The following is a 15,606-nucleotide window of genomic DNA, read 5'->3' on the forward strand; positions in this document are numbered from 1 at the left end:
TATATTTATATAATTGTCCAATTAAACTGCTACCCTATTTATGTGATATTGGAAAATGAGATATTATATTTATTTAAGCAAATTTTCTCTTTAATTGTTTTAATAGACCTTTAAAAAATATATCAGCAGACTTTTGGTCAGACAAGATGTCATAGAACATATTTTTCCCTTCTCTTTTCTGCCCAATACAACTGTAAATGACACAAACGACAACCAAAAAAGGACCCTGCGAAGGCAAGGTGGCTTGAGACCAGAGGACTGGAGACATACCACAGTAAAGGGCATCTTCCATCCCAACGCCCAACAGCAGAAGCCCACTTACCCTTGATCTAAAAAGAGATGACAACATTAGACAAGCTTCCACTACTGACGAGGAGGATCTATTGAGAGCCCTACCAAAAATAAGGCGGCTGGGTAAAAACTCTCCTTCTCTGCTGGGACTGAGATGTCCCTTTTCTGGCAAAGTGGTTGGAACTGGCAAGAGAGACCCAGCTGCAGACGGGCTGATACAGAAAGCCTCTTTGATCCAGAGGCCTGCCTGAGACTCTCCTTCCCTGGCCAGGGACATACGACTGTGTGGGTGGAGTCATCAAGGAGGATGCAGCTACAAGTGGCCCCCTCCAGAGAGCCTCTTTGTCCTCATGAGTTATCAGAGGATTCCCCTCCCCTACCCCCCCACTGAGAGGAAACCCTGTTGCCTGACTGTGGAACCTCTTCCAGTACCTCAAGCAACAGCAGAAGGAACCAGTGGGAGTCTCAGCCACACCAGGTAAACCAAAAGGACCAAAACAACATCAATGCTTCTGAAAATTGAACTACCATGGGAAACATAGCCCACAAAAATACACCAAGACCTGTGTGTTAAACCTAAACAGTGTAACTACCTGCTAAAATGAAAGATTTAAATAGGATACAGTATCAAAATAGACAAATTTTTCAGAGGAGGAAAAAAAATCACCCAGCATACCAAGAACTAAGAAAATCACACCTTGAAGATGAAATGACAATTACTTGACACTAATACTGAAATGAATCAGATGTTAGAATTATCTGAGAAATATTTGAAAGCATCCATTAAAACAGTACTTCAACAATCAATTACAAATTTTCTTGAAAAAAAAAAACAGAAAAGCTCCAAAGAAATAGATTTTTAAGAAAAAATGGAATTGTGAAACTTAAAAATACAATAACAGAATAAAAAACACAATAGATGGGCACAATAGAGTGGAGTTGACAAAGGAGAAAATCAGTGAACTTGAGTACAGGACAGCAGAGTTCATCCAAACTGAGCAACAGAGAGAAAAAATATAGACTGGGGAAAAAAACACAGAAAAACAAAAAACAGAGCCTCAGGGACCTGTGAGACAATAACAAAAGAGTCATTATTTATGACATCACCCACCCAGAAGGAAAGTAGAAAAGAGTGGGGCTGAAAAGTTGTTTGAAAAGTATTGGCTGAAAATGTCCTAAATTTGATAAAAGACACAAGTTTACAGTTCCAAGAAGTTGAGTGAATGTTAAATAGAATAAATACAAAGAAGTACATGCCAAAGATATACCACAGTTAAAAAAATTTGAAAACTAAAGACAAAGAAAAATATTGAAATCAGCTAGAGGGATATTATAGATTACCTATAGGGAATACCAGTGCAAACAACAATGGATTTCTGTTTTGAAGTCATGGAAACCAAAGGAAGTAGCACAATATTTTTCAAGTGCTAAAAGAAAAGAATTGTCAGCCACAAATTCTATACCCTGTGAATTTATCCTTTAAGAATCAAAGAGAAAAAATATTCTCAGAGGAAGAAAGGCTAAAAGAAGGTGTTAGTAGCAGCTACAGTCTTTTTAAAATTTTAGAAATAGGTTTTGTTCAAACCAAAATATAAAAAATGTTATCATTTCAACATGTAATACATATAAAAAATATTAAAAGGAAATAAAATCTCACTCTTAAAGATTGGCTAAACAAAATTCTCCTAACAGAAACGAATTCATAAAAAAAGGAATGATGGAGCATCAGAAAGAAAGAAGGAATAATGGAAAGAACAGAAATATGGTACATAAAAGAAACTTTCTTTTCCTCATGAGTTTTAAAATCATATTTGATGATTGGAACAAAAATTACAGCACAATCTGATTTCCATGACATTAGTATTTAAAGATGAAGAAATGGGGCTTCCACACTTCACTCAGAGTGGTAAAACATGGATACGAGTGGTCTGTCAATAATAATACTCTGAACAATAACTACCAAAAAGATACAAAGAGGGGTATTAGTAGATTTGGGGAGAGGGGGTTACCACTTTGTGAGGGGTATAAATGTCTATTACATTGTTTTGTACACCTGAAACTAATAAAAAATAAAGATACAAAGAGATATATTCAAAAACACTATTAATAAATCAAGATAGAATCCTAAAACATATTCAAATACTGTGCAGAAAGGCAAGAAAAGAGAAATATAGAAATGAGACCAGGGGAATCAAATAGAAAACAAATAATAAATGGCAACCTTAAATGTTAACTCCTTAAATGTAAATGGTCTAAATACACCAATAAGAAGATTAAAAATTTGACCCAGATATACACTGCTTACGAGAAACTCACTTCAAATTCAATGACATACACATATTGAGAGTAAAATGATGAAAAAAGATTGCCCTCACCAATGTTGGCAAGCATCATCCAATCCACTGAGGGCCCTGATTAATACCTTTTTAGAATAAGGACAATCTTATTTATCTCTCAATTGCTGTGCCTAATACCTAGGAGGTGTTCAGTAGATTTTTATGAAAGGAAATACAGGACAGAGAAAAGAAGGGAAGAATGTTGATGAAATTGTGCATGAATGGATTATTTGAAGATATTACTTTCATGCAGTGTAGGCTAGAATCCAGGAACTGGAGTGTTGTGACACCTGGATAGTTAATAGACTAACCAGCTGGAGATGAGATAAAATTCTTTATATTGAAAATTCTTTAAGCTAATGTGTGATTTTGAAGTCAGTGGAGGTAAGCGTTTCATTTATAGATGAAGAGATGAGTTAAGTGTCTGACCCTGCCAGTTTTAGATTACCTAACAAAAAGGTGAAAACCTACAACTGTGGAGTGAAGACTCAGTCAATCATTCACTGGAGCTCTTATTGACTGTAGAGTTGAGAATGCAGACCTGGAATTTATGGAAAGAAACAGTTAATGGAGAAAAGGGTTCAGCAACCAAAGGGCAAAATAGACCATGTCTGAGAAGGGATTCAGGGCACCTAGAGTAATTTTTCCTCAGTGGCCCACTTTACTATAAATTCCAATGCTGAACCCATCATTCTTTCCTTATATGTGTTACAATTTATACCAATGGCATAAAAATTATATATAATTATCATATATTATAATCAGCTGTATAGTTATGTTTTCCTCCAGTAGTCGGTAAGTTCTTCTTTTTTAAAATGTTTTCTTTTATTTATTTCTATTTTTTTATTTTTTAAGGTGGGTGCAGCTCACAGTGGCCCATGCAGGGATTGAACCGGCAACCTCGGTGTTATCAGCACCATGCTCTAGTCAACTGAGCTAACCGGCCACCTCAATAGGTTCTTTAGTCTCAGGTATATTTGTATATATGTGTGTCTATCCAGGCTCTGGGTTTACCTGTAGTATCTAGAGTTCAATAAATGTGGAATGAAAAACTTCTATAGTTTTATCCCTTGTGCCTTTCCTTTTTCCAGGGGTTGTCTTATACTTTTAAAATTTCTCCTAAGAGGGACACAGAGATAGATAAACAAAGATAATCCTTATCTCTGTAGAACAATTTAGTTCTTAAACGTCCTCAGTCTCTACCCAGGTCATTTACTACTAGACAGTTATTGAACAGAGTGGTTAAATATTAAGGCTCTAAAACTAGACCTGGAGTCCTGGTGTGTCATTTGCAAGTTCTGTGCCATATGAAAGCTCTTATAACCCTCCTAAGCCTAATATTTTTCATCTATAAAAGGATAGTTATCACTGCTTCATAAATTGTTGTGAATGCTGAGCTCATGCATGATAAATACTTAATACAAGGCCAGGCATAACAGTCTGTTTGATAATTGGTAGCTATTTCCAATATTTTTGAAACTATTTTGAAGTACGTTATATTTATTAAAAGACCAGAAACACTTTTTTAAAGAAGCAGTTTTAAATTTTGAGCCTGAATGAATTAAATTTGATGTAAGGCTCATTTTGAAACGTTCTAAAAAAATAAACAAAAACCAAGAGCTCATGCAGAACAATGAAGAACAAACAATGTAAATTATGAAAAGAAATATTTTTTTAAAAAGTTCTTATTGTCGAAAGTTGCCAACCTGACATACCAAAGAAAAAAAACAAAAACAAAAGTTAATGTGGTTAACAGGTTGTGTTTATTATTCTCTAAAGTATCTAAAAAGTAGAATATATTGTAAGACTTTGTTAAAAATAATTTTTTACACAATTTGGGTAAGTTAGTGGCAAACACAGTTTATAAGTAAAAGATATAATTTTCAAACTAAAATCAGTTTATGGTCTTTATGGAATTTACAGAAGCAAGTTAAGATTAAGTTTCAGTATCTGTAGCAGTTTCCACATTAAAGCATTTCCAAGAAATAGAAAACTGAGACGCTTAGATAAAGCACCATCTATCACCATGTCACCAAGTTAACGATGATTCCTCATGGTTCCAGTTCCCATCATGTGATGGAGAGCAGGAGGAGAAAGGAACACTTATAGAAAGAAACAGAACCCTGAATTTATACTTGCTTAGGGGATCCCCCAAAGGCATCTTGGTCAGATTAACATTTCTGAGGAGCAGAAAGAGATTATAATAGTTAAGGCTCAAGATCATGCATTCATAATAAAATATAATTACTGATATTTAAGTGGCATTGAACATCATATAAGCTTCTTATTTAAGTCAACAGTATACATATTATCTTTTCGAATCCTTTAGGAATTTGTAGGCACACTGAAATCCATCTTCATACAAAAGGAATAAATTTTAGAATCTCAAACCACATGGATGTGCCTGCATTTTTATGAGAACACTGAAAAACAACTTAGTGCCTATCTTATAAAAATAATTTCAATAGTGAAAATTAATGTTTAGGATTTTAAAGTTTTTCAAACACAAACATTTTAGTGAGTAATTATGTATGTAATGAGATAAAACAAGAAAACTTGGGAAGATAAAAGTAAGTGAACACTAACATGTACATATTAATGTTATAAAACCCTACCAACAACAAACTTATACTTTGATCTCCTAATTCAGAGTCCTCACAGTTTCAGGGTCATTTTCTTTCTCTAAGTTATAAAGAACGATAAAGTTTGTGAAAAGTACTTCAACGTGGCCAGTTTCCCAACTACAGATCAAAACACTGTGAAAATCCCTAAACACAGTGGTAGCTCTTGACTCTTCTAATTCATATATGATATGCATTTGCCAGACCTTATATACTCAGTGTTACATTATAGATAAATGATAAAAATACATTAGTTTTATGATAGGACTTGAGTCTACTAACACATTCTCTATTATATCATTTTAGTCAACGTATACTTAAAAATGTAAATAAGAAAAAATGAGGAAAATGGAGATCATAACTGTTCCCTTTATTCTTCTTGTTCTATGAATCCATTCTGTTAAAGAGCTGGAACTTAGGTGGAACTAGCCATAGACGAGAAACAATGAAACAACATTAATTCTCTGTACCAAAAATAAAACAAAAACAAACTAAAACAAAAGGTGGGCTCCAACCAATATTTTCAAATGTGATTTGATTCAGCCCAAGGTCTCTGTGATTGATCTCAAAGGCACTTTTTAAGAATTACCCTTCCTCTTCCTTCAATTGACATCTGTCTAGGCAAGTTTATGACTTCATGGCCAATGGCATTGTACTATTTTTTAAACACCATCCTACATTAAGAAAGTGAGGACTTGAATCCCATCAAGTTAAAGTAGACATAAAATATACCAGGAAGACCCTTTTGTTACTAATTTCTACCACTACCTCGCCATCCTCCAGAAGAAGCACATACCACCTAAACCATATAGAGAAAACAAGCACTGAATTATCAAACAGCAATTTAAACCCACTTTAACTCACTGCAGTGATTTAAAGGGTAGTCTTGGTTACAATGAATACATAGGGGTAAAAAGTGAATTTGATATGGAGTCTTGTGAAAACAAGCAAGAGTTATAAACAAATGATTATTAAGTGAAATCTTTACTTTCTCTAATCTTTGCTTTAATTCTTGATTTAAACTTTTAAGAGTTTTGGGTATATGTGAAGAAGGTGGTAAATAGGATTAGATCTGGTTTTTAATAGTCAACTTTTCCTCAGTTTTATCAAAGTCGGTAGCTTGAATTTCCATATCATCATCTATCATATGAATATCTGATGTGTTTTTGTCATTTCGTCTCAAACGGTAACTTTTGTAAGCACGCTGAATGATGGTTGCTGAGACTGCCTCTTGTTTTCGTTTCAGAGTAGTTGTAATTGGCTCATATGTGATCTTAAAAGGGTTGGCTAACATAAACCCTGATTCTATCTCTGAAAGAACTTTCTCCATCCTCATATCTTTACCCATAACTCGCTTTGTAAAAGCAAGTAAGATGTCAAGGCAATGAATTCTATCCCCAACAGCCATGGGAAGATCCATGGCAACAAGCTGGGCCTTGTTTGGTTTTGCCATGAAAAGAGGAGGATCCAGGGCAGCTGCAAAATCTGACAGTTTGCTGGAGTCTATATACTGGGTCCTATCAGGATCAAACCTCTTCCATACGCGAAAGAATTTCCTAAAATCATCTTCACTTAAAGTCTTGGCATTTTTTTTAGAAGCAATATTCAAAAACTCCATAATAAAAACAATGTACATGTTTACAATGATCAGCCATGATATGAGGATGTAACTGACAAAATAAATAATCCCAAGAAAGGGGTTACCGCAATCTCCTCTAACCTGAGTCCCAGGGTTAATTTTATCAGGGTCACAGTCAGACCATTTACTGTTGAAAATTGCATTGAGCATCCCATCCCAACCAGCAAATATTGTAACTTGGAAAAGACAGAGCATACTGCTGCCAAAGGTTTCAAAGTTGGACACATCATTAATTCCAGCTTCCTTTTTGACATAAGCAAAATTGTACATTCCAAAGATGGCGTAGATAAACATTACGAGGAAGATGAGAAGACTGATGTTCAACAACGCTGGGAGGGACAGCATCAAAGGAAGCAGCAGATCATGGAAGACCTTTGGTCCTTTCCCAGGACGCAGGATGTGGATGAGTCGAGACAGAAGTAACAGTTGCACGAGGGAAGGAGGCACCAGGTAGTATCCTACCGTCAAAGGCAGAAATAGTCCTGGATGTGTGGAAAGATAAAGCAAGCAATAAAATTATTCAAATTTGATTGTATTTAGAAGGATATAAATTATTTTACATTTCATTTTTTTCTATATGTTAGGATCATTTTATTAATCCTGCCCATATAATAGCACATAATGAAAGTTTGGGTTAGTCAAATACTAATTGTGGCAATGCTCAGAGTATCTATCAAAATTTGGAAGAGAATTCTTTGTACCATCATCTTAAGAGTACTGTGGATCAAATACTTCTGGAATCACAGATGGCATGAATCCATAAAATGTGACATCAGTCACATTTTTTTCTGATTGTAGTTGGATCAAGAAATTTAGTTCAATCCAACTTTTATTGGATACCTAATAAAGGTATCATACAAATATGCAAAGATGAATGATGTGACTTCTGTCCTAAAGACCTTGTAATGTATAGAGGTAGACATTTAAATTAATTAGAGTGCAAGGCAGAAAAACCTGGTTGATAAATACAACTATAAAAATGTCTGGCATTTAGTGACTCACAGATTATAATTTAATTTATTTATTTCATAAATAGTGTTTGGGCCCTTAGGAACTTTAAATGTGAATTGAATAAATGAGTCTTTACCTATAACAGAACGTTTTTCTGGTGGTGGTGGATGAAAGAGGGAAGTATGGAAGTGAGAGATAGAACTATAAAACAAGACGAAATTATAATCACCACAAAAAGCATAAGGAATACTCTGAAAGTACTGGAGATGGGTGGTACATTTTCAGTTGAGAAGGTCGGGGAGGGGAGAATCATATGAAGCTTCTAAATGAGATGCTATGTTTACTGAATCTGGAAGGATCACATCTCACGGTTTCTGTTGAACTAGGTCACTGTCACTGATGATATTCTTTCTGACGTTGTGTCTTATCCATACTCTCATCTCACAGTGCTTTAGGAAAACTACTCGGCTCAAATTTTTGTTTCTCCACAATCTTCTAAACTCTTCTATTATGCAGGAGGTATCCCCATTTACTTATAAACAAATGTTTTTTACATCCTCATCACTAAATTTTCTTCACCTCCTTTCTAATTGAAAATCTGACTCTATCTTGAGAACATTATTTCCCTCGCAATACTCCAGTGCAGACAGCTCATTCTTCCTCACTACATAATTCTCAGGGTACAAAGGTGGAATAAGCAAGCATCTTTTTTTACTTCCAATGTGATTTCTAGACACCTTTCCTTTCCATGATGTTTATAAAGGGAGAAAAAAAATAAATTTTGGACACTTGTGGATCATGCCGTTTAACTATACCGTCTTCTACAATTCCTTGGCTCTCTGATTATTCATTTCTCCTCATTCATAGACTGGAGTCTTTAGTCCTTGGCTCGTGTTACTCTTTCCATCCCAGCACCTACTATCAACAACCCATTCAAAGGCCAGTCTCTTAGTCTTTGACTTTCTTAACTTTAATAAGCTCCACCATTTTACTTTAGTTATACATCTATGGCCACATTCTGTACCCAGGCAGAATACCTGACTTTCTGAGATCTCAAATTCAAACAGCTTTCTCTCTAACTGCAATTTTCTTTCTGTCCAGATCTCTGATTAAGTAACTCTCACTTTAGTCTCCTAGGGCTCTTTAATTCCATATTCCTGTGTTATCTTCCTAATGCTCTCCTCCAGTCTCTATGTATTATTCTATGGAGCTTCTTGAACCTGTCTATCAGTAGTTAGCTGCACTGCTTCCATTACCAACTGAGTGAATGAATTTTATGGAAGCATAACTAGGCAGACAGTGTATCTACATATTTTACTACTGACTACATAGAATAGTACTTTGTTTCCCCCAAAATAAGACCTAACCGGAAAATAAGCCCTAGCATGATTTTTCAGGATGACATCCCCTGAACATAAGTCCTAATGTGTCTTTTGGAGCAAAACTTAATAGAAGACCCAGTCTTATTTTCGGGGAAACACGGTACTTGATGTTAACCACTTAAATATTGTCCTTATTCTCATAGAGCTTACATTTTACCATGTGTCTTATGGGCGACACAATAAACAAACTTTTCTAGAATACTTTTATCCAAGATTATTTCTTGGCTACTTCCTTATCCAATAGTATCTATTTAGATTTTTGTTTCTTCCATGAAGGTTTTTCTGATCTCTGCTTCCAGATCAGGTGCTCCTCAATTTCTTGCACAGCTATAGCACCCTGTGCTTCTTCCCTTATCATAACCTTCCGAGCACAATATTAAAATGCACTGTTAATTATCTGTATCTCTTAATACATTACAAACTATGTTTCTATAAGAGTTATGCCTACCTTGTTTACTACTAAATTCTTTGTATGTAGTATAATATCTATTCACAAAGAGGGTAATCAAATACATTGGTGAAATAAAAGACTGAAACCTCCAGAGTAAGAGAAAGCTAGTAACCAATCCATCACAGCCTTCAACTCTACTGTTGTCAAAGTTGTCAACAGTTTTAAAGATTAAAGGGAAAATAATGAGCTTGAAAGGTTATATCATGCTAAGACATAAAGATCCCTCTAGTGTCATCCTACAAAAATTATGCAGGTGATACACTGAAGGGGTAATTAAGTATTTACCTGGTGGTCAGTGCACTCAAATAGATGTATTAATTCAAAACATATTTTTAATATATCTGTCAGGCCTGTGTACATGTGTGAATACAAAAATGTAAAGCATTTCTGTTGGAAATAAGTAGGGGCCCCACCTGTTTTGCTTACTAAGAGGCTGTATCTCAGGAGCTTGCCTGAATTAATATTACTACAAATGAAGATCTGAATAAATAAAACCTTACCTGTAATAGAGAAAATGACAACCATAAAATCAAAAACGTTCCATCCAATGGTGAAGTAGTTACATTGAAAAGAGATGAGCTTCAGTACACATTCTCCAGTGTATAGTATAATAAAAAAAGTGTTAATCCAGTAGAGAGCAATGTCCATTTTTGGACTTTGTTCATCACTTTGTATCATAATGGTTATTGCTTGGAAACAGATAAGAACCATAATGACAATATTAAAGACTCGATTTGTTACTAAGTCAAAGGTGAATCTTTGGAACTTGTTCTGTGGGTAAAGAAAAAAGTGTAATAGTCTTATTAATAGGATATAAACACACAGTCTTTAGATTTACAACTTTATTCCCGGCATAAATAGGAGATAAGTGAGGGCCTAAATTTTTACCAAATTATAATTATAGCGTCTAGTGAAAACAAACAAAAACCATTAAAAGCTTTGTCAAGGAACATATTTTTAAATTTCTGTCACAAGCCTTTGCTCTTAAGAATTTTAAAAACACATGTTTGTTTTTAAAGATGAATATATAAAGGAAATATTTTTAGAAGCTTCAAAAAAATTCTAGATGCTTTCTTACTCCTGGGCGAGGTACTGGCTTCTCAGAGTCCTCATATATCAGCTTCTTTAGTGCATGATATTGTTTCTTCTGTTTTATTGTTATAAAGATATTTGAGCTTCCCTGGTAAGGAAATGAAAGAAAAATATATGAAAATCACATTTAATCCAAATTTCACCTTATATTACTATGCATTTTGGAAAGCTTGGCAATGACTGATTTAATCCTTTATAAAAGGCCTTAACGGCAATGAATTAAATCATGTTTAAACATATCTGACTTTCTGCACAAAAATCCATAAAAAAAACATATATAGAATATACACTGGTAAGGATTGATGTTCAATTATTTTTGGTGCAATTTCCTGTGGGTAGTCAACCCTATTTTAACTTTTCAGTCTCCTGATGGAGACAACAGAGCAATAGCACAGGATATCTGGAAAAGTCTACTAAGAAAGGTTGAACTCAAAGGCTAAAGGTAAAGTTGGTTTGTACCTTTTAATAAGCATGAAAAACTAGAATTGATCACATATGCGTTATTATATATTCATAGCTTACTTCTTCATAGCCCCTCTAGAGCTTATTCATCATTGTGTTTCTAGTGCTCACTTCAGTATCTTATACAAAATATATAAAATAAATAAGCGCTGAACATTCAATGTGTTAATCTGGGAATTAGGAATTGTTACTGCCCTAAATCAGGACTCGAGCACTTAAAATTGACAAGAGACACTGATTAGAAGCCCAGAAGCCAATCCTAGGATGTTTTCCCATTGGGCTGATGTCCCAAGAAGCCAAAGCATCCAATAAAATGCTTATTTGATCACTGACCTCGCTAATCCCATCTAAAATTCAGTGCTTTGTTTACCAGATTTTGTACATGGCTAAACTTTGATGACATAGTTAAAGATGGAATTTCACAATTAAACTGTTCTTTTCTTAGATTTTTTAGAAGTTTTTCCTACCCCTACAAGAAAGTAGGTCTCTGTGGTTAAAATGAGTGGATTTATATGACTTTGAGTGTTTTGCAATTTGTAGAAGCCCTGAAGAAAGTCTTTGTGTGGAGGTGGCACCAAACAAGGGCTGTTCAATTCTGCCTCTAAATTCTCTCTTATTCATTTTGGCCACCCGATTAGGATTTATGATTCTCTCTACTTCCAGCATAAAAATTTACTCCAACTGATGTAGTGTCTTTGCTGGTTATGACTCTGAAGGCTTTGAATATTTCAGAGTGAAAAAGTGCACTTTATTTTTCTTAAACTTCTCATATTTGTGCAGATGCACAATATTATTTATTCTTCAGCATTTCATTATTTACGAGCCTTCATTCAGAAACACTTGTAATTTTTAACTTTTAAACTTGTATGTATATATTTAAATATAGAAGACAATGTACAGATGAACATTTTAGCAATATTCATCAACATACAGGACCACCAATTATTTTTTTTAGGTAAGTACCAAATAAAAATGACATCAAGCTGAATCCAAAACCAATTATTTGAAGCAGAACATTTTTATAAATGTATTTGGTTTTCTGAGGCCTTGATGAACAAAGAATAGTTATACTTATCTTTATTTTATGCTTGTTGAAATTAGCAATAATAACACCGATCAGCATGGTCAGAGGAAGAAATAGTCCGATGATAATAAAGACAATAAAGTAACAATACATGTAGATGTTGTCTTCAAAATTAGGCTGCATATTTACCTAAAAGTTAAGTTAGAAAAATAAGCAAAATAAGGCAGAGCATAGAGGATTTTCAAGGTAGTGAAATACTCTGTATGATATTATGACGATGGGTACATGTCATCATACATTTGTTCAAACCCATAGAAGGTACTACACTGAATGAACTCTAAGATAAACTATGAACTCTGGGTGATTATTATGTTGTCAATCAATGTAGACACATTCTTGATAAAAAAAGAAAAAAGTACAATTCTGGTGGGTGATAATAATGGGGGGTTATGCATATGTGGGGGCAGTGGTATATGGGAAATTTCTGTACCTCCCTCTCAATTGTGTTCTAAACCTTAAACTGCTCTAAGAAATAATGTCCTTAAAAATAAATACATAGAAAAAGATAAGCAAAATATTGATACTGACTTTTTAAAACATAAGCTTTATAAAACAAGTTATGACAACATTCCAATAATGTTACTTGAGGTAATGTTTCCTCTTCGATCTTTGGTGAAGGGATATCGTTGCTTTGTTTATTGGATTTTAAAGTTTATTGTGTTGGTTTAATCATTGTTAGGAAGTCTGGTAATCCTTTAAATAGGGCTATTGGGCCTCAACCTTAGTGTATAATCCTGGAAGGATTTCATTGTCCATGAAATACTCAATCTGAAATGTATTTAAATTCTGTCTAGCATAAGCATTTGCTTTTACACTGTTAACTATTCGATTATTGCTGGTGCCCTGTTCTTGAATTTCAAAATGACTTCACTTGAACCTTAACAATAGCTCTAAGATCATACTGTACTTACACCAATAGAATCAACAGCTGAATTCATAATAGTGATCCATCCATTAAATGTTGCCTGTAAAAATGGAATGTATTTAATTCTTATGAAAATTTTATGCTTCATGGTAAATAAAAAGTAAAACTCAATCTGTTATTAATATAGTAAAATATTTGATTAGTAAGGCTGACCATACTTCAATATATTGTGTAATTGAGATCTTTATTATTTTCATTATTATATTTATATTGTCTCTTAATAACTATTTACAACTACTTAGCACAATTGCAGTTAATAACATAAAATATTTTATGATAGTATAAATAGAAAGAGAGAAAGAGAGAGAGAGAGAGAGAGAGAGAGAGAGAGAGAGAGAGAGAGAGAGAGAGAGAGAGAGAGAGAGAGAGGCAGATAGATAAATAGTTAATAAATACATGCTCCCCAAGAGTCATAGTTACTTGTAACTGCTGTATACGTGTTTTTCTATGGGGAAACTGAGAGAGGGATGGTTCATCTCCTCAAATCTGTCACATGCTGGGTGACTAAATAACCATTGCTCAAAGCGCTAAATAGAAACAAAATAGTAGTAACCTGAGTTGGACCAAAAATTGTGACCATATTACATGATCAGTGATGGAAATAGATTTGGCCAGTACCTGGCATTTCCTCCATCAATTCTACCTTCATCTTCACTGCCTTCTCCGAGAAGAGCAGAAATTGTATTTCACTTTGATCTCCCTAAATGAACTCATATCTCATAACATGTATCTACTAACTAATAATTGCTAAAATAATTTATAACCAACTCTATTAACCAGACATATTCTGTCCTTTATGTTTATGTACAATATGGGTGAAGATATAATAGATTAAAAAATCATAAGTATACTTACTACTTGAAGCAGTGAAAGGAAACCATTTCCAACATTATCAAAGTTCAGTTTTGCATTCTCCCATGGCATGGATTCATTAAATACAAGACTTTCACATTGACTCTTATTACTGACTTCATATACAGGAAACCTTCCTCCACTTGTGGGGTCAATGCATTCATAGAATGTGCCAGCAAATAAGTATACTCCCATGATGCTGAAAGCCAGCCAGATCATAAGGCAGACCAGAAACACACTGAAAGTGGGTAAAGTTGTTTTTATCAAAGCTCTTACAACCACCTGACATATAAAAAACAAATATGCAAATTTTAGGTAAGAAATGTGAAACTTTTTTGATTAAATTGGAAATACTAATTAATGTAATGTTATATCAAAATAACAAACACAAAAAAAGTCCATCTGTAAAGATTGAATAGACCACATGCCGGTATTTGAAGAACCTAAATAACCTAAAGAATCTAATTTTCAATTATAAAATGTACATTAAAAGTCCTGGTATTCTCAACATGTGTGTACTAAAAAAAAATCATTAAAAGACAACAAAGTTGATTAGTATAAATACTAGAAAGAATTATTTTACTGATTTAACACGTTTATCAACTTCCTATATTGTGCCAGAAATGAGCAAGATAACTGAACCTAGGTATGTGTATGAGGTTATCTAGAAAGTATATAACATGAAAGCAGAACAGACCCATATCTAAGTCTTGGGGAGTCTAACCTTGAAGAAGAATAGCTTTCAAAGGAGAAAGTAAAGAATGGCTGGGGAAATAAGGGAACACCAAGAGATTATAGATCAATGAAGTCCAGGCAAGAGACTGTGTCAAGAAACACTGAATGGGCACCTAGACCTTGCAAAATCACAAACCTCCTCATTGACCCACTCTGTCTCACTGGTGAGCCACTCCAGAGTGGGAAGTTTGGGAAACGAAATCGCCACCTACACCTGAGCAATAGTCTATAATCACTACCTCCATTTCCTCAACTCCCTTCACCCTTTAATGTTAAAACCAGAATTTTATTTTTATCATTCCAATAATGCTGTTATGGCAAATGTAAACCTGTTGCTCTATCCAATAGAATATTTCTAATCTTTGCTACTTCTTTATCTTTCGCTTAGCAGTTACACTTTTGACTCCCTCCTCCCAATCTCACTTCTTTCTCTGTTTTCTCAAAGGCACCATTGATCTCTTTTCTTCCTTTCTAACTTCTCCCTCTCTGAGCCATTATTGGATACATACCCTTTTGTTCTTATTCTCTTGATTACATTCTTTAGTTTTCTGGCCTTGAATTATTAGTAATATTTTGACTTTTAATTGTATTATCAACGTCAATTTATTTTATTTCTAAAACTAAGTCATATATCTTTCGTTGACACTTTAGATATTTTGATAAGTCCACTGATGCCTCTGATGACAAAATGCTATGCCTATTAGAAAATACACGTATGTAAGACTAAAAGCCATGGTTATGGTTGACACAAATATTTCACTAGAAGAGCACCCAAGACCTAAAAC

At 34.2% G+C, this 15,606-nt stretch overlaps 1 protein-coding gene across 3 annotated transcripts in view; it reads right to left on the reverse strand.

Annotated features, from left to right (window-relative positions):
• Positions 1-4,371: 4,371 nt before the first annotated feature.
• SCN7A (sodium voltage-gated channel alpha subunit 7) overlaps positions 4,372-15,606 on the reverse strand; it is an 82,147-nt gene continuing 70,912 nt past the window's right edge. For all 3 annotated transcript variants that reach the window (XM_019727350.2, XM_019727351.2, XM_074337380.1), the window contains 6 exons: positions 14,090-14,368; positions 13,221-13,274; positions 12,301-12,438; positions 10,750-10,854; positions 10,172-10,442; positions 4,372-7,369 (listed from right to left, as the gene is read on the reverse strand). In XM_019727350.2, the coding sequence (XP_019582909.2) occupies positions 6,315-7,369; positions 10,172-10,442; positions 10,750-10,854; positions 12,301-12,438; positions 13,221-13,274; positions 14,090-14,368 (1,902 nt within the window). In that variant the 3' untranslated portion in view covers positions 4,372-6,314. The remainder of the gene's footprint in view (positions 7,370-10,171; positions 10,443-10,749; positions 10,855-12,300; positions 12,439-13,220; positions 13,275-14,089; positions 14,369-15,606) is intronic.

The sequence above is a fragment of the Rhinolophus sinicus genome, linkage group LG01 (genome assembly GCF_036562045.2).
Source record: "Rhinolophus sinicus isolate RSC01 linkage group LG01, ASM3656204v1, whole genome shotgun sequence".
Lineage (NCBI taxonomy): Eukaryota > Metazoa > Chordata > Mammalia > Chiroptera > Rhinolophidae > Rhinolophus > Rhinolophus sinicus.